Source organism: Ammodytes marinus, assembly GCF_949987685.1.
Source record: "Ammodytes marinus genome assembly, chromosome: 12".
Lineage (NCBI taxonomy): Eukaryota > Metazoa > Chordata > Actinopteri > Uranoscopiformes > Ammodytidae > Ammodytes > Ammodytes marinus.
In genome coordinates, this window is record NC_137216.1 from 19,471,321 (window position 1) to 19,491,563 (window position 20,243).

Here is a 20,243-nt window from a genome sequence, read left to right on the forward strand (position 1 = left end):
CAGGTAGCGGATGGTGAGTAGATCTAAGCTGACTTTGACAAAATGGTGTCAAAACATGGTATGCCTTTAATGAAATATAATATACAGGAAAGACTGACATACAAACATAATTCAGTCATTAATGCAAGGGTAACCTAAAACAACTGGCTGCATTCATAGAAGTTGTATTCAACTTTATATGTGAGTTATATGGGTTTTAGACACATTAAAGCAAGGCCCCAGACACGCATACATGACGTGATAGACTGCTTGTTTGGTAGAACTTTTGACATTGCATGCACAAGCTACAGTATGAGTAGGTAGAAAACGACTCAAACCATTTATAGGTTTTAAAGACAAAATAAAATGTTTTTATGTAATAATTTTGGTTCAAAATGAAGTTTAGCTTAGTTGGGATCTTGGCCTCACAAGACCATGGGCCCCCCTTTATTCGCCAGGGCCGCAGAAAGCTTTCCCGCTTATAGGTGGCCCTGGCTCTCGGTACAGGTGAAATGTGCAGAGCGTGGATAATGTAGTGTGTTTCGACACAAGAGTTGTGTGCTTGTCCAGAAAACACAAATATATAGAAGAAAAATTACCAAGTCTGCAGCATATTAGCTGAGCGACGTTCTCTGAGTGTGTAAGAGAGCTGCCAAATCCCCGTCCAGCTGGACTCTGGAGAGGCTTTGGGTCAGCCTACGATACCTCCCCACATCCACCAGGGGGCTCAACCTCATCCTGCTCCTCTCAACGTCCTGCTGCCACATCTCTCTGCACCTTTGCAGCCCCTCTACAGAACCTGGCCCAAGGCTCTCCTTCTTCTCCTTCTCCTCCTCCTCTTCACAAAGCAGCAACGACACACACTCTCTGACTGACTCCACCTCTTTCTCCAAAGCCAAAGAAAAGAATTGAGCCGCCCCCTGCCCTCTTGTACCTTTGACAGGCTTGATGGAGCAGTGTGCAGGGAGGTAACCCAAGACAGAATGCAAGAACTGGAGCATCTGTAACTGGCTGCAAAGGAAAAGACAGTCACAATTTGCGTTCAAAAAATAAATAAATAAAAATAATATATATATACACACACACACATGTAATAAATGAAAACATGCTTGCTGAAGTCTTCTTTTGCCCCCCCCCCCTACACACACACACCTCTGTTTGGAGTTTATTTGAGGAAATTGTCATTGTAAGTAGTGGTCTGCTTGCAGGAAAATCCTAATCTTCGATATTCAGTGGAATATCACGCTAGCATGCATCCTAGTCAACTTCAAAGCCTCGCCAACTTTTAATCCATTAATATAAATTGAGCAGTGCCCACATCTACTTGTGGAAAGGAGAGAGGAAGCTCCCATACTTCTTTTGAATAAAACTGAATACTTCAAGAAAATCCCCAGTAGAGGCCGATTGAACCAATACACAGAGCAGTGATATAAAATACAAAATCCCTCCATGTGACGTATTATTATAAAACAATGTCCAAAGTAGAAAGGTTTGGGGTGCAGTTTTTGCCGTCTAAGATAATTACTTTCCCGGTTTTGTCTGTTCTTGTGCACGAGTGCAAGGATACACAGGCACTCGGGTGATGAAATAAACCCTACGGCCAATGCTACACTATTATTCCACTGATCCTCAGCTGGCTGTTACACAGAAATGCACCAGCTAAGGCAGAGAAGAAGTCTGGCAGTGAGTTAATATGGGTGTAAACAATGCAGGGTTTTTTTGCGAGTGAAAGCAAATGAGTCATAAGGAAGGAAACCGCTTTAACATCATTCTTGGCCCCCAGGGATACGTACAATGAGGTTTGGTAAATAAGACTGAATGTAAACAGAAACTTTGTTTACAAGAAAACTGTAAAGACACAGAATGTATCCTTTTACTGAACTGACAGTATGATTATGGCTCAAACTAAGTACTATCTGAACCATCAACACCTACACCTCTGAGGTCAGTAACACAGCCATCTCACTGGTGTCTGTAGATAAAATGATGTACCTGGAGTGGACGGACAGCTCCCCTTGGAAAGGGTTGATCTGATGCCAGTGCAGCAGCATGAGCGAGGACGGTCCTGAAGAATTGAACAGTAGATACTGGGGGCTCATTTCTATCCTCTTACAACCCACTCTCTTCTGAATCCAGCCCTCTATATCGCCTAAGCTGTGATCAGGAGAGTCTATGTGGAAGACCCAGCGATCCAGCACTGCCATCAGACTCAGCAGGTCCTCTGTAACCTCATCTGGGCACAAAAAGGAAAACAATGATAAAAACATCCATGTGTCAAAATTAAAATTCCCAAGACTAATATTCTTTAATTTTGTTTCCTTTACTCTTAATACTTTTTCTGTTTTGATAAAATATACTTTGCACTTTTTATTTTATTCATTGTACTTAGCTCAGTTTTTTGATACGAGATATAAGATACCATAATTGATACTGTTGCTACCTCTATGAATGTATGTTGAACTTTCAAGCTATTATACACTAAATAAAAACATACGTCAAGTATATTTATACAAAACATTTAAATAAGTCTCTTAATAAGTGGGTATTTGTGATTTTTTTTAACCTGTTTTGAGTTCTGGGTTTTTCAGAAGTGGTGTTTGGAATTCGCTGTGGATGTCCAAAGCGACTTGACCACAATGGAAGACGACCGGTGTCGGGGCAGCGTGGAGGGCAGACGCGTCTCGACTTTGGAGGTAATTGAGCGTGACACGGCACTTGACGGAGCCAGAGTTCAACAGAGGTGTCAGCCTGCTCACAGCGGTCACAGCCAGTCTGCATGTGTTGAGAGCATTGTTCTCGCCGGCATTGTGCTGCTTGCTTCTTTTGGCTGCGGGCTCTGCCAACATGGAGGAGGCAGAGGAGGAGGAGGAAGAGCAGTGTGTGGGGAGCATGAACACTTGGCTCTGGGTTTGGATGACCTCGGGCGTGGAGCTCTGGCCTGTCTCTGTCAGGATGGATAAACTCACCATGGCTGCTGGTCTGAAACAGAAGAAAAATAACAAATCACTTACGATCAGATATCACACAAGTCAGTAGGTAATCGGACTGTAAATCAAGATTCAAGAAAGAAATATAGAGTGTGCGTGAATGACTGTGTGACTGCTTGTGAACAGATTCACCACACTGATGTCTCCAGGTTTGGTGAAAAATGCATCAGCTGTACAAGTGCAACCAATCCAAACAACAATATATGGACTCTCAAAGGCAATCATGCCAGAAGTAGTTTTCCTCCACACGTTCTCAAATAGAAAAAAACAGTAACAGGTGGATGGAGGAATCTGATAAGCTCTTGTTCCCACAAAAGAAGCGTGGAGAGTTATTAAAAACCCGTCACCCTGGTGACAGCCTAGCCACCCTGCAACCGCCTCGGTTAACTTGATATAGGGTGGGGGGGGGGATATCAAAGAGGCAAAGAACACCCTTACTCAGTTAGTGTCATTTGTTGACAGAGATTAGGTTTAACATTTATTTACAATAATGCAATGAATCTCTAAACACCTGAAAGACAAGTAGGAATTTTACCTCGCAGATTGGATTTGCTAAGACATGCTCAGTCCACCATAATGCTTCAGTTCCGACAAAATCCAATCAGGCGGCAGTTATACAGTCTGACAGCTGGACAGCAGTTCTAGCTGTATTTATATTGCCTGTATCTTTAACACACACTCATGGATCCACTCAACTAGATGCACCCATTAAGCCCGACAAGAAATCGAGTGGATGAGCATTTTAAAAAATTAAAAGTTTTGATAATGTCATGTTCAATAGACCATATTTACAAAGGCTTATGCCTCGGTCAGTCCACATAGAGACAACATATGTATATACAATCAATTGTAATTTTTAAATAAAAATTGTGTTTACACAGAGCCGTCAGTAGTTAGTATCACTCCCACGACCATTTGGTCCTCAGCAATGCGATGCCACATCTTGTCAACTTGAGGTTTTGAAGACACTGCTGGCATGTCTTCCATCATGTCATCCAAGGCCTGATCTTTTGTCTCATCATCATCAGAGTCCCACAGAGCAATAAGGCCTTCCTGGACAGAGAGTTCATAGAATGTTATCAGCTACGACAAGTGTGAGACAGCACTGACAGCAATAGCAGTTTATGTCAGACTTTTCAATTCGAACAAATGCCCATTAAGTAGACATGAAATGGGCATACTTCAATGCTATTTAAAGCCAAAGTGCGTAACTTATGTTACCCCAATGAGGAATTCGGAGTAATTACAAGAACACTGAGATAAGCTTTCGGTGATAGCGCATGGATTTTATTCCTTCTGCTACATGTCCAGGTTTTTACTTAGCAGTGGAATCAACAACTGAAACATTTTGTGGACGCTTCTTGAGCTCCTGCGCCACTGTCGGAGGGGCGACGCCAGTTTGTAATTGCTGCCAGAGTGAGAAATAGAGATAATTCTGTGGAGCTGACAGGCTTAATCCACTTTTTGTCATCTCATTTGGAAATGGCTTGAATGTAACCAAAATTAATTTACCAGAATATGAAGAAGTTACGCACTATAGCATTAAAAACAAAGTGTTGATGTGTTACTTTCAGTCATAATGTTGTTTAATTATTTATTTCATTTATTATTCCAAGGGTTAGATTTTTTTCCAGTTTATTTTGGCCTATATACATAATTTGTTTTAGTTTTTTGTTTTATCAGTAAGGCCATAAGTTGGGTTGGGGCTTTCATGCTTAGCAAAAATTTAAGAAAAATTAAATGCCATCATGAGCAGCAAAGTAGGTGACAAGCAAACAGGCGTGGCATTTGTTTTTATTGCCTGCATTTGGTCGTGCTTCCTCAATGCCGGTCTCTAAAATTGGAATGTCGACTGCCTAAGCCTCTTGTAAGATGCCATTTTAAATATGACAACTTATCAAAGTGAGTGACAAGTGCTGGAGCAAAAACCCAGGCAACTGAGGTGGAAGAGGGCGGGACTTTAAATTCCATTGAAGATGTGACAACATTTCCCATTTTGAGGCTTTAAATAGAACTTAGATGCATGCCACTCTAAAACATTACAACAGCTAAAAGCAGAATCCCAATGTTGTCTCCATCGTGTCATAACACCATTGTGTTTTATATGGAAAGGTTGGGTGGTCCTTTCTTAAAAGAAAGACGTGACTCACATTGGTATCTTTTTATTAAGCCCTGACCGGGAAGCTACCACATTATCAGACTGCAATAATGCAAATTTCTGACAGGCTTTATCAGACCCGCTACACTGACATGCTCATGGTAAATGTAACACAAGTCCGGTCTGAGCTTGTAAAGACAGCTTTCAGCTTTAGTGCCCCTGACTCCTGGAACAAATAAAAATAAATGTTTTTGTTGTTGTTTTTGCTTTGCATTTCTGTTTGACAGGACGTCATTGGAAATGAGGGTCACCCCTCAATGATCTCGAGTATAAATAAAGGTCAAATGAAAACAAATAACAAGTCTGGAACCAGCAGTAGGCCTCAGCTAGGGGACAATTTCCATACACATATTGTGATCAGCTTTAAAAGACTAATAATGATGCCCAGCCTTTGAAAAACAAGTCTGTTTTTGCAGAAAGTCCTAGTTGTGTTTTTTCTAATATGAACGATACCTGCTCAGGCTGTGTGACAACATGTTGTCTTTCTGATGCCACGTCAGTTAGGGCTTGGACCGACTGCTGCAACACTCTTTCCTTCACTCTCACTTCTCTTTGAAGCTCCTGCAGCACGGTCAATCCACTCTAAAGGACAGACCAGATTTCATTTAACAGTATATTCTAGAGATTAAATATACCAGACCATTTTCTGTGATCAAGGTCAAGAGGTCACCATTTCATACAAATACCATGGTGAGGTCATGATTTTACAGCATAAAATGGCTGGTCAACATGCAATATAAAATGATTAATACTTTTACATTTTCAATACACATTACTTCATGACAACTGCAAAAACTACATAAAATAGTCAAACTGATGTTGCACACAATAGACAGTGAAAATGATCACGATGTGATCTGTTATCACCATTCCACTAAAAGAAAATAACAATAATTTATTGCTCAGCCAGCCCCCACAACAGCATGAAATCAAATAACGTCATAAAGCTGATAGTTTATAAATGCTCACTTGTAGTCTCGATTCTAAGGCTTGAAGAGTGAGGAGGTAGTTCTCTGGTGGAGGAGAAGATGTCTTTGGTGCTTCATTGTCCTCGCAACGCTAAAACACAAGAACACACTGTTACCAGTAAATGTAACTGTGAAGTAGCATGGCCAATGTAATGAGAAAAGGGCAATGCCTTACAGCGTATGAAATGCCACAGAGGTCAGTGAGTAGGAATCTTTCCAATGGCTGTCCTGATACGCCATGATCCTTAAAAACCAGAAGCATCTGGTCTGTTCCGCATCCAACAAAGTCATCCACGTGGACAGAACTGACACCTGACCAGCGGGAGGCTAACTGAAAAAGAAAGTTTAACAAGTAGTGTAAAAACTTGCCAACTGAATACAAGTCTAGCTATTAAAGGGACACTGTGTAACATTTTAAGTAATTCATTAGCTCAAATCAATATCCTCATTCATAAATATGTCCTCATTGGTGTAAAATCACCTCTGCCAATAATCAGAATTATCCTCCTGAGCGGAGAATTACAAATATTAATGTTACATTTTGTCCATTGAGCGGGCAAGTCGTATGGAGGAATCCATGTTTTTGGAATGTCATCAGGTGCATTGTTTAAAATGTAGAATTGTTCCTGTCCTTGAAGGCCACTGTAGCTTCTGTTATTATTCAAAAGGGTGTGGTTACCCAGGGAGTGTTGCATTCTAGAACTTTCTTGATGATGTCACATTACACAGTGCCCCTTTAAAGATACAAACACTCCATAGACTTTGAAACCTGTTTTTTTAACAAACCTGAGATGTTTCCTTCCATACAGCACACACATGACCCTGGTGAAAGGATATGACAAACAGGCAGCCGTTTCTGCCAGTGTCGACCATCTGAATGTTTTCAGGTTGCTCAAAGGGGAGTTGACAGGTGTCCTTCACGATGCCATTCTCAAAAGAAACCAGTTGCTGATTAGAAGTTGCTGCGACCACAGCAGATTTCAGCACCCCGTCCACTTTCTCAGCCGTGAGAACCAGGATGCACCGTGTGATGCAAATGTAGGGATCTGGCAAAATCATAGTACCATCAAAAACGTGTCCACTCTCGACAAAATAGCCAAGGGTTTGGCTTGCTGGCTGACTATTATTAGAGGGCTCTTCTGAGGAGTTCTTCAGTCCAAGAACAAATACCTGTTCCTTGTGGAGGGGGAATTCTCCAATGACATGGTGGGTGAGCTGGATGGGGATCTTTCTCACCTCTCCTGCCTGAGAAGATGTATAGAAAACATTACCTGCATGGCTCCACGACACTGTGGGGCCCTGCAGGATAAACACATTATCCCTCATTCGATAGGGGAGTTTGAACTTAAAGCAGGGCTCCAGTTGGTTGGAGCTGCTCAGTGTCAGCAGACTGTACTGGAAGCTCTCGCCTTTCTTACTCGCCGTTGCCACTAAAATACACGGCGTGGTGACTCTCTTCTGAACATGTATGGCTCGTTTGCATGTTACAATATCGACATGCGCTGCTCTTTTCCCACTGATGACAGCAGTCCCATCAGCCGCCTTTAGAAACACGTTGTCCTGTGGTACAAATGAAAGGCTGCGGAATATTATCTCGCTTCTTTCGCTGTCATTTGTGGCTGGAGCTCGTGTACAGTTAAATAGGAATAGCATGCCACCGTGGGAAAGCCGGTGGGGAATTCGACACAAATCTTCCGAGAGCAAACTCTCCATGCTGTGATAGAGACGTGCCTGGTGCCTACCGGATTCGATTCCTCCTTATTGACAGCTTGAGCCAACCTTATAGTTACTTTGGCAGCTGTCACTTTCACGACACAAGTCGCACCAAGGTGCAGCCTACACATGAACTAGTAACTGCTAAATTAATTTGTGAGGGGTAGATTTAGCCGCTTTAAAAGTTTCATATCGCCGGTTATTCGTCCATGGTAGCGGCGCGCCAACTAAAATCAAACACTTCCTGTCAATCCAAGTGCATTGTGGGAGAGAGTTGCAGCAAGTTGCTAAGATAAAATAAAACCTCGTTAGTAGTCCTATACTATACTATCACCTTAAGGAATTATTATATACATTTGTATTTGCTGTGTCGTGTGCTTGAATGTAACTCAACACTTCCTCTACTCTTTTCTGAAAAACAACAACACAGCGGAGAGGTGTGGCCACGGCTGGAGCCAAAATGGCGACGTCAGGACGACAGTTTCACTGTCGGCACTGATTCGCCAAAACATTAGCTGACTTTGCTAGCTCAACAAGGAACTACCTCACACAGAAGGAAACTCGGGGACAGTTGAACATGGCGGAACAAGATCAACAGGGAGGAGAGCAGGTAATGTTAACTACCGTTACAACACGGTTCTGTTATTTAAAGGAATAATGTTATTCTAACCATGGACGTGTTTAACCCGAACGAACTGATTTTGACAGGACATTGAGAAGAAAATTGAGGAGACGAAACAGAGATTCAAGAATGAATTCCTGCAAGGTAACAGACTTGTAATGAATAACCTGCCAGGAACTTGCTCTTTGACCGGTCTTTGCACGGGTTTTCGCCAGCTGACTACATAAATTCAAATTGCTATTGTCGGGTGAACTGTCCACTTGTTAGCTGTTTGTCATGTTTATGACTCCATGACCTAAATGCCCAGAGCCCAGATAATCTGCCACAGATCTCTTGCACACGTTCTGCATTGCCACAGTTGTATGACGTACAGCCTGTAACATTATGTCCTCAAGGTGGGCTAGCCAAATTGTGGTGAAAGTGAAACCTTGTGCTTGACAGTTTTAATTCTCTTTCATTCTGTGTTTTTTGTACTAACAGATTCAACAGATAAATATGACTCCAGGGATGTGGAGAGGCTTGAAACCGATGATACTGTGGCGGAGGGCTTCCTGACATGGAGAATGTATGTCGTTGATGATGCCTTGAAAATGATCGATGAGAGTTTTCAGTGGCGAAAAGAATTTGGTGTAAATGGTAAGAAGAAAGTCATGCTGCTGAGTAGTTTGCAATAGGCTATTCACAGCTTCATACAACTTACTTTGACAAAAATGTAGCTTGGTTTTCTACAAAACCCTTTTTTATCAATTAAAAAACTATAATTGAAAAACAGAATAAGCTGTCCAAGAACTCTTCCCTTAATAAAAAATAAAAAATTGATTTTAAATCGGGAACTACTTTATCAGAGAGAAAGTAAACAATATTATGAATCTGCACTTAAATGCCAGCCATAAAAAAGCATGAAAGTTCAGTCCAGTCCAGGACTATCTAAAAGAAGAAATGTCACATTACCATATTTAGATGTTTGAGAGCTTGTGATACACACAGTGTAATTGTTGTTTCTCCCTGTGCTGCTCAGGGATGAATCCAGACAGAGGGTCATTGTCTGTGTAAATACCCATAGCTCTATACACAGCCTACCTCCCAAGAACAATCCCCACTGTTTCTGTTTTGTGAGGGTTTTGGTTAGTTTTAGTCTTTAATCCAGCAAATTCAATTTGTCAAACAGTTGTTTTTAGGAAATTTGATTTAAAGGCAGTAGCATCAAGGCGCATCGGTGCAGGGTCATCTCGAGTAAAAAAAAAAACATGGCTTTGCTCAGTATTGCCATGACATGATTATGAAAAACAATATAATTTTATGAATCAAGGATTAGAATAAAAAACACTTTACAGTGTTATAGTGTCTGCCTGTGTGTTTCAGATCTCACTGAGAGCATCATTCCCAAATGGATGTTTGAGACTGGTGCTGTCTACCTCCACGGCTATGACAAAGAAGGCAACAAGCTCTGTATGTACACGTCCTATTAGAGACCTTTAAACAGTAAATTGTAAATGTATGTATTGTAAACGTACTGCTTAAATCGTCAGGAAATGCATTTGTTGAAACTAAGTGTGTAGCCGTCAGGGACATTTTTATGCAAATGTTAAAAACTACTTACAGTTTTCCTCAGTTAATCCTTTTTCTAATCTCTGTTTACTGTTTTTAGTCTGGTTCAAAGTAAAGTTACACACCAAGGATGCAAAAACAATCGTTGACAAGAAGAAGTATGTTGCCTTCTGGCTGGAGCGCTATGCCAAGAAAGAACCTGGGATGCCACTCACTGTTGTGTTCGACATGACAGATTCTGGCCTCAGCAATATAGTAAGTCCATGCTGATAGTTGGGTCAAATAAGGGTTTTGTAATTATATAAGCGGCTTAGTTATTTATGCGTCATGCTTTATCCCAGCTTTAATGTTTGCTTCATTTATTGTGGTTATGTCAAAGACAAAAACCTATTTTGCATTTTCATTCCCTCACTATTAAATAACCTTCACTTTTTAAAGACCATTTCCTTTGCTTTGTGGCTGTCATTGAAATGCCGTTGAGTGTGTCCTCATATTTCTTGCTGTTTTGAGCTGTGATCTTGCAGGGGACTGATGCTCTTCAATGGATTTACACTTTGGAGATTAAAGTAACCTTTAAATCCTATTGGTCAATTTGAGTGGCCTGGCTAATCCGCAGTCTCACTGTGTCGCAAGCGTTAGCTCCTTGATGGAGCAGCTCTCTGTCGACGGCGTGTGTGTTTCATTGGCTAGACTCTCTCCCTGAGAAATGGCTCAATTAAATACAAATATAAACCGACACAAGCTAGGCAAAAGGGATAAATAGATACGCAGATAGGAAATGCGCACATTAGATGATCAGTTAGAAAAAAGCAGCCCCATGGAGGGCTTGTTGATCCACAAGTATGAGCTAGACTAGAGCAAGGCAAGGGTAGCCAGTATGATCTCATTAAGGCTCGGGTGTGAGTCTGCTGCATAGCAATGAGGTCTCAAGCCAATTATGGAGCCTAGCCAGAGTAAAGGGGCTGTTTCTGTTGACATGTCAGCTAGTTTGTCTGAAGCGTGTCATTAACATAGAACAGGAAGATGAACATTTATAATACTCGTCTAAAAGGGATTTAAAGTCACTAAGTGCCTTTCACCTGGAAATGTGCTTTCCAGATGAGATTGCTATTACTCTGCTTTTTAATGTGTTTGCCATGATTAGTTTCTCTCGTGCTATCTAAAGCGTAGATAAGATGATCTGTTTGAATTAGTAGAAGCCGTTAATTATTTTTGTGGAGAAAATGCATTTGAGTCTAGGCCATTTACTGTGAATTTTTTATTTATATTTTTAACTTTTTAATTTGATTGTCACCTTGAGTTTTTAGATTAAAGGTGCTGTAAGCGGAATGGTTCTTTTAGCTAACTTCCTGCTAGTTACTGCAGTTAGCAGTCCGCTCGCTCGTCCCTACGTCACCACATTGATGCACTGCGGTCTTCAAGCAGCGAGTTATCTAGCATCATCTCAGATCCATAAGTGTGATAAAACATGATAAAAACCATCGAAACAGACATTGGGAAGGATTTTTACCGCCATTGTAGGCACATAAACATTCACCCATCTGTCGCTCTGGCGTGCACCAGCAGTGAGACCATGAGTGAGACGGGTGTCGGTTTGTAACGTTCTCTCTTGTGATTGGATATTAATTTCGGGATCCCCCGAAAAGTTTATCTGCCGATTACATGCAGAGCAGCTGACTGATAGATCGGCTTTATGAAACGCGCACATTATGTAAGTGATCACTGTATGAATAAAGAACAATTTAACACTTATATTAACATAAATAAACCGCTTACATCACCTTTAAGTACTGCAATCAAATGGTGAGAAAACAGCAGATAACAGCTAGTTATTTAGTTGTCTATTTTGAAAATGGTTCATAACAAAAACTGTAATATGTAGTTGACAAACCAAGCAAAATCACCTCATCAACAGTGGCATAGTGTTTTAGAGGGATTATTGAGGATCATCCAGAGGAGCTTGTAATTAATTTTCTGTTAAGCGGGTCACCACAGATCTAAAGGAGGTTAAGAGTGAACAAACATTGAAAGTCCATTCAATATATTGTGTAGCTATATACCATGCACCATGTGGTTCTGCTTTTTTAAGTTACATTTCTTTTTTTTTTCTTTTTTCTTTTTTTTACTTTGTGTTTCAGGACATGGAGTTTGTGAAGTACGTTATCCATTGCTTCAAAGTATATTATCCCAAGTTTTTAGGTAAGGAAGATAAAAGCACAACACACATTTATCCAAATTCACCTATGTTACATTCCCTCAGTTATAGCAATCTGCAGCTATTTTCAAGTCAAACCTGGGATTGTTTTAAACATTATTTCTCATTTAAAACTTTTTTTTTACCATTTCAGCCAAAATGATCATCGTTGACATGCCTTGGATCATGAATGGTGAGAATGAGTCTTCCTTCTCCTGGCAGTCCATGCAAAAGTGTTATATTTTTCATGTCCACCATGTTCTCAAAATAATAAACGTCAACTTACTTTACATATTAAGCATTAATGTATGTCCATATTTCAGCTGCGTGGAAGATTGTGAAGTCGTGGTTGGGTCCCGAGGCGATCAGCAAGCTCAAGTTTGCATCCAAAACCGAGGTCCATACGTTCATTGGCCCCGAGTACCTGCCGCCTCACATGGGTGGAACGGTATGTTATTATGTGTTTCTATGTGTTCTATTCAAAATTGCCTGAAAAGATCTATTCATTCATACATTTCTGCCAGACACTTAAAAAAGGATGCATTAGTTACTAGAATGAATTGGGGAAACAATCATCTTCTTTTAACGGATCATATTGTATTATGGTGTGATGCACGAAACAGATGGTGTTTGATCATGTTAAACAAAATCTGAATACTATTTAATGTAAGTCTTGAGTAGTGTTTGTGCCAGACGTAAAGTTTTAATATATTACTTGAACTGAAATCTGACTTTATTACCTCAATAGATAATAAACATCAGTTTATATTATTTAAAGGTGCTACGAGGAACTTTTGAATATTTCTGAAACACTAATTTTTCCTTTGATGATCATAAATTACTAGGGCTGTCAAACGATTAAAATTTTTAATCAGATTAATCACAGGATTCTGTGGATTAATCGCGATTCATTTTACCATTCGAAATATGCCCGAAAAATAGAATTTTCTCTGTATATTGTTGTATGAACGGATAAGATAAATGACAGAAGGTGGATATGTACATTTAAAATTAGTATGTTTATTAATTGAAAATCCAAATGATGGTTTTAATACTGAAAGTAAATTTAAATCAAACTAAAATATATAGGCCTACCTACCAAACCATAATTCAATTGGTCTGTCTCTTTACTATGTCTTTGGGCAAATAATAGGATAGGCTATAGAATGGCATTTATTTGGTGAGTCTATAGGTTGTGCATTCTTGAATACAACTTGATTACAGTCCGCGGTGTGTGTGTGCGTGTGCGCGCGTGCGTGCGTGCGTTTGTACGCGCGACCGCTTCCTAGGGGACTGTTCATGTGTGCCAGGAAGCCGACGTTATGTTGATGTCTGATCACACACACCTCTGAAAACTGCAGACGTTTGTGTCCTCGCACAATGTTTCTCCTCCTCTTGCTCCCGACATCAACTGTCACCCGCGGCAGTTGATTTGATATACTATCTATGCCCCCGACACAGACGTGACCGTTAGCAGTTTAAAACCTTAAAACACGGCATGGGCTAACGTGCTGCTATGTTTGGCTGCGCGCAGCTACTGATCCTGGGTCAGCCACAACGATAGAGTGACTGTAGGACAGAGCCGGTGGGATGTACGGGGCAGATCATTCTGCACATGTGTTAAATGCGTTAAAAAAATTAACGCCGATAATTCCATAAATTAATCACCCTGCGTTAACGCGATAATTTTGACAGCCCTATAAATTACATGTAACAGCAAAATGAGACCATAAGTGCAAAAAGTGCAATTTTTATATAGTTTTTCTTAATACCTTTGTCATGGGTACCCACACCCAGGATCTACAGCTGGCTTTTTGAAAAACACTACTGCTTTTGTCGAAAGGGGGTGCAAGAATGAACACAAACTGAAAGTTCCTCTGAGCACCTTTTATCAGGTTTACCCTTTGCATAAGCCATATTAATATAGTAATTCTTATGCAAATCATTGGGACTTTTTTTGACGCATGTAGTAATATGACATACTGTATGTTGCTACATTCCAGGACCCCTTCAAGTACAGCTACCCTCCTCTTCCTGATGACGACTTCCAAACGCCAATCTGTGACAACGGACCTATTGTGAGCGAGGACGAGGCCGAGAGCAAAGAGGGCGACATGGACAGCAAAGATGCCCTCGAGTCCAGCTACAGCTCTGAGGTTGCAGTAAAGCCCAAAAAGGTACTTTTTATCCTTTAAGTTCTATCTAGTTATTTCATAGTCTACAAATACTTTGAAAATAACCTCGGCTTAAAGGTGCTCCGAGGAACAAAAGCGGTAGTGCTTTTACTACACCAGCTGGGTGATAAAATAGCCTTCTTTTCACCGATGGTCTCCCTTGCTATTACATGTAATTTGTGATCATCAGAGGAAAAATGAGACTGTTTCAGAATATTTAAAAGTTCCTCGTAGCACCTTTTTTTAATTAAAAAAATGTGTTTACCCCTTTACACTTTTTTTGGTTTTGCTACAATAAAAGGCTTGGCAGGACCCAGTCTAAGACTGAGGGGACTGTTTTTATTATCTCATAGCCAGAATATCGATGAAAAACTGTTAAAAATTGGTGAATAAAATGGAGACAAATATATAGTTATCAGGAGGACCATGGTTTTTGTGGTTCTTAACGAGCTGCTTATGACTGAATTGAGTCGTGATCATTTCCGATTCTGGCTTTTCAGGCGCTGGTGTCGCATTCTGATGCCAGTCTTATTTGGTCAGAGATTCCGCCCCCGTTTCATCTTTCACTCAACATCTTTTTTTTCTTTTTTTAAGTTGAGCCTGAGATTACAGCATGTAATCAGAGCGCTCTGTGGGGACAACTGTGAATTAAGTGGAAAGTAATGCCCTGATTTGGAAGACATAAAGCTTTGGCTCATTGTCTCTGTGAAGGTGACTCCCGATGTCTTTGGCTGCAGTTAAATCCCGCCGACAAAAAGCCATGCAGCACAGCGAGCGTTCTGCTTCTCTCATCCTCTCCGCTCCTCATGTGGTCCACAGAGGCTGTCAACTCTGTTACTTAAGCTCTTCCCTGCTGGAGCTAGATTTGCATTCCCGCCAAACAGCAGCACGGCAGCGCTCAGTGTAGCAGCCATTACTGATACGTCCTGCTGGCTTTATCTCCAACTTCTCTGCAGCCAACGTCCACTTCTATCTCGCTTTTGTCTCTCAAAGAATGTTACATTTGTGCGTGCAGTCAATACTGCAGCAGCGTATGTCACATATTCCACTCGCTCCTTATAGGAATATACAACCTTTGCTTCACAATCTGTTTAGCGTCTTATCTGGCTAGCAGCATTCAAGAGAAAAACCTGCACGGAAACAGATAGTGCACTAAAGGTGGAGTCAGCCATTCTGAAAAGCCTGTTGTCAAAAAATCAATTTAACTAAAAAAATCAGTGAATATTGTCCCATCACAATCCGCTAACCGGCCCCACCGTAGCTAGCCTGTTTACAGAGCCTAGGCTGTATATTAACACTGGATTTTTTTTCAGTGAACGCACAGTGAATATCTATCCGCTAGCTTGTCAACTGATTTTGACAAAGAGTGATTTTGACAACAAGCATTCTCCATAATCGCTGACTCCACCTTTTGAGGGGATCATCTCAGGATTTGCGATGAGTCAGGGAATGTCTATTGAAAACTAGAACATTTTTCATTTACATTATATTATGACATGTTCTTTTCAAGCATGGTTATTTATTCTTATTCCTTTGTCATCCAACATTGCTGCTGTGTGTTGTTTTCACATATATGTTGTCGTGTTCTTGTCACAGACATTGAGCCGCAGACTTGGACATGACTTTGCTGTAGTTTACAGCAGCTGTTGCTGGCATTTGTAGTCTGCTACCTATAGGACACAAGCTGCATCTGCTTGATGGACCTTGTGGCGCTGAGTCACCCATAGCTATTCCCGTGAGCCTCCTTAAGCCCCAACAAACAAACAGTGCTCCCATTGTAAATAAATACCACATTGGTCATGCACAGCCGATTTAGATTTACAGAGCAGAGATATGCAAATAAGCCAGTTGTTTCTCAAGCCTCCAACAATAATCCACAGGCACACAATTAGAGTTTCTTAATGTTCTTACTGTAACATATACACATGGAATTACCTTCAATTTTTTTGCTACTTTTTGTTGTGAGCAGCATACATTTGCCCTGCTTGATTTGTTTTCATCTTCATATACTTCTAGACTATATAACAGTTTTTTTTTAAAGCTCTACCATCCTCCGAGGTGGCAGACAGGATATCAAAACATTTGAGTGAGCTCTGTGGGAAATGGGGAGATATTTTTTTTAGGTCAGCCGGAAAACGTAGACACACACACACAACCACTCTGCACTGACAGTGAGTATGTTTTTCATAAGTTGAGTGTATGAATATGCCTGACTAAAAACAAATGTTTTCCTTTATAGTTCAACGATTCTTAAAATGTCCAACTTTTGAAGGGTGAATTGTATAGCTATTAAAATAAAGTAAATTGTTATGCATATGTGCATTTTAAGGCTGCCACTGGTTTATGGTGAATATAAATATAACTGACTACTAAATATAACTAAATATAACTGACTTCCAGAAACCAACCCCACTTGTTGGCCCGAAGCTCATTCATTCAAGGCTTTATTACATGTTAACCTACAGATAAGACCCAACGGCATAGTAACACTGTTCGGTGGGAGAATCTTCAAGAAATGCAATACAAAGAAGGCTAAGTAGAAAGACAATACAAAGAAAGGTTAAGTACTTGAAATGACATAATAGAAGAGTGGTGATAACAGGTTAAGATCAGAGCTTAAGAGTCATTTGTAATTACTGTGTGTGTTAGCAGTGTCTACCATCTCTCTTCTGCTTGTCATTTCATCAGGCATTATGAGGAAGAAATACTAGATTTTTTTGGCTTGCCTTTGTTGTGACTTAACCTGTGGCACTGTCTCGAAAGAGCGACCTGTTGGCACTCCAAGCCCGTCTGAACGCATTCCACACAGAACTCACACAAACAAAGAGACTCTTCCTCACTTTCACTGCCACCACCACCCATTCCAATCTGAATTCTTTCTGGGGTTTTTTCTGGCAGCACTGTGCTGATATCTTGATGGCTTTGGGAAGCTAACTGTCTTTCTCTCTGTTTTGAAAACAAGGGCTGGTGGTGGTAGGGCAGTGTATGATCTCACACACCAACACAAGGACTCCGGGAAGATTTCTACAGGGCTGGAAAAGGCAGGTGTACTCACGTGAAGTATTGTGAGTGCACCTCCCTCACAGTCGACTGATGTCATCGCCAAACCCCCCCCGGGCATGTTCATCCCTTGACCTGTCCTGGACCTCCTATTTCAATTTGACTAACAAACAAAAAAACACAATCATTTCTGACTTTGTTATGAAGGGATTTAGGCTCAATGAAATTGGCCTGCTTTTTGCACGACAACATGTAAGCACTCTGAACCAAGCGAGACACTCACAGAATAATCATTTCAAAGAAAACGGGTAGTAGCACAGTCACTGCTGCCCGTTTAAGTTACACATTATCTGTATCTTCTAACCTCACACACTTACAGTTACTAAGATAAATACTGTTGTATAACGGTAGAACGAGTTATTAACTTTTAGCACTGAATCTTTAACCATGCTTGCCTTTTTGAGGCAACTTTTTAACACAAGCCCTCTGTGCCTTGTCCTCTAACATTATCCTTTACCAGGTCTGTGACTTTGTAGAGCACTAATCATGTGAAAAATATTGTTGTGTGCCTTTTTGAATGTGTTTTTGAATGCTCACCGTGAGCATTTCACTAATATCATATTAAGTAAATGTGAAAATCTTATTGATTGATTTGCCTTTTGAATTTCATATCTTACACACAATGTGTAGAAACTCAAATTTTAGATGATTTTTATTATCTCAGCCTAATATGTATTCTTTGTACATGATTGTTATAGTGTAAGTGTTGTTGTTTTTTCAATCATGTGATTCTCAGAATAACTTGCCTTCATTATGTTCTTTGTTAATCTATAACTGAATTTTTTAAAGGTTACAATTATGGCAAAAGCCTTTTAAAAGATGACATTCTCTCCAGAACACTGTACTATTTCAAAGTTTAATTTCTAATTTAAATTTTTGGCGTGTTTCTTACTATTCTCTAGTAATGCTACAACTGATTGTGTTAAGCGTGATCTTTGAAAACTGACTAATAAATAGAGACATTTCATCAGCAGCTGGTCATTTCTTCATGTCTTCTTTGTGGCTTGTGGTTGTATACCGCAGTCAGCCTTTCATTTAGGTGATTATGTGTTGTTGTTTCTCACGGCAAAACAAGTCACAGATGTTCCCATCACGTGCCTAGTCCCTTCACCTTTGCCCCTTTCCTCCCACGTTGCGCTCAACCTCCCATCTGTTAAACACAGGCGTGCGTTGCCAGCATCTCTGTCAAGCATCCATTTCCCCCCAACTCACCTACTTTGAATATGATGTCCTGAGATTATGCAAACGTTTTCACAATTCCTATACCGTCAGCTGTTGTATGATCTTGTGATCTTGTCTGAGGAGGAATTGGATCAAAGTTTATGGATGTTTTGCTGAAGTGAAACCATCAAGTGTACGAGTGCTCTCATGAACCCCTGGCCTTTATTGAACTTCTTTCGTTCAAGGTTCTTTGTGTTGTCAAAAAGTCACAAGTTTGTGGGTTACTTTGGTTCTGCATTTGCAAATGATCACGGTCATGGTGGTGGTTGTTTGGTTTATCCAGAGTCTATTCTCGGAACAGGGTCAGGAGTGTTCATGGGGGGGGGGGGGTTCTGAGAAAAATGTATTGTTCAAGGAACATTATATCGTGATAACAAACAAATAACCCTTCACCCTTATTTCAGAATGTCCACTTATTAACAGCTACAGATGACTGTTTTTGGGCCTCATTAACTGATAGCTTTCTCCTCATGAAGGGCAAGGGTCAAACGATTCTTTTTTTTTTCAGAGAAGGAGACAGATAAGGGTGACATAATTACATTATCAGAATTTGGAGTCTGTTTTTTTTTTTTTAATGATGTGCTCTTTTCTTATTTCAGGTTAATTTCCTGGAAGACAGTTTGAGGTCAGAGGACAATGATAAACTAGACACTAGCGCCAGGACCAAAGGAGCCAGGAAGCCACTGACCACCTTCAAAGGCCCTCTGCTAGATGTGAGGTAGGTCACCCTGGCTCTCGCCACTTCTCCACTTGCTTATATGTCTGGGCTTCACTCATAGCTGGCCATGTTCGCATTGCCGTTAGGGAGGAAAACTAGAGGTTGTCTGCACACTTAAATTTGCAAGCTCCCAAAAACTATATCGATGACACAATGTTTCACACAGGACATGTTTACTACAGACTTTAATTTAAGTCGTCATATAAGTGCATAGTAAATAGTTTGGGGATAAAGGGTGTTATTTTGTATAATATGGTTTTTACATTGACGTTTCCCTCACATTGCGTCATTTTATCAAGACCATATTTTGATTTGATTTCATTTGGTTCAGTCATTCATGTTCCCTCCCAGGATGAATTGTAACTTCAGTTATCCCCCGAAACTCTTCATCATGGCCACCTTTAGGGTCAAAATATAAACGTGTCCATTGCATCAATTTAAGTACACTTGAAAACTTGCAAAAAAAATAATGACATTCCCATGAGCCTTTCTGCTGGCATAAGTGCCATTACACTCTTTCTCCTAGTGAAATGAACACTCATTTGCCAGTTTATTATTGACACCTTGCTCAAAAACAACAAACGCAGACACATTTTAATTGCCTTGTACACATTGACAAAAAAATGTTCTCTCCACATATCGGCTCAAAGACGGCAGTCATTATTGATGTGTTTGTACCAGACCTCAATTGATCCGGTCACATGAGGGCAGGACTTAAGGATGCTACCAATCCATTTGTTTCAATCAGAGACCCTGGCTAATGATCAATAGACCTCTAAGAAAGGAGCGCTTGTCGCCTCTTTGCGCGTGTCGTCAAACAGATCTTGTGTTTTTAATTGGGCATTCATTGCACTGCAAAATGTCATCATGACCTCAGAAGCACTTCAACAATCACACCATG

The 20,243-nt window shown here is 40.5% G+C and overlaps 2 protein-coding genes across 2 annotated transcripts in view; one reads left to right on the plus strand and one right to left on the minus strand.

The window, feature by feature from the left end:
* Positions 1-529: 529 nt before the first annotated feature.
* On the minus strand, positions 530-7,805 carry fancb (FA complementation group B; the record flags this gene model as incomplete). Its single annotated transcript, XM_080038694.1, has 8 exons — positions 530-990; positions 1,972-2,212; positions 2,543-2,958; positions 3,844-4,019; positions 5,578-5,706; positions 6,094-6,183; positions 6,268-6,423; positions 6,879-7,805. The coding sequence occupies 8 exons, from the start codon at positions 7,803-7,805 to the stop codon at positions 594-596; spliced, it is 2,532 nt and encodes an 843-aa protein (XP_079894820.1). The 3' UTR covers positions 530-593.
* Positions 7,806-8,366: 561 nt separating this feature from the next.
* The window catches only part of mospd2 (motile sperm domain containing 2), an 18,206-nt gene continuing 6,329 nt past the window's right edge, over positions 8,367-20,243 (plus strand). Inside the window, exons 1-10 of the mRNA XM_080038243.1 lie at positions 8,367-8,415; positions 8,514-8,571; positions 8,908-9,063; positions 9,790-9,876; positions 10,076-10,230; positions 12,114-12,174; positions 12,324-12,362; positions 12,493-12,617; positions 14,173-14,346; positions 19,224-19,342. Coding sequence (XP_079894369.1) covers positions 8,383-8,415; positions 8,514-8,571; positions 8,908-9,063; positions 9,790-9,876; positions 10,076-10,230; positions 12,114-12,174; positions 12,324-12,362; positions 12,493-12,617; positions 14,173-14,346; positions 19,224-19,342 — 1,007 coding nt within the window. The 5' untranslated portion in view covers positions 8,367-8,382. The remainder of the gene's footprint in view (positions 8,416-8,513; positions 8,572-8,907; positions 9,064-9,789; positions 9,877-10,075; positions 10,231-12,113; positions 12,175-12,323; positions 12,363-12,492; positions 12,618-14,172; positions 14,347-19,223; positions 19,343-20,243) is intronic.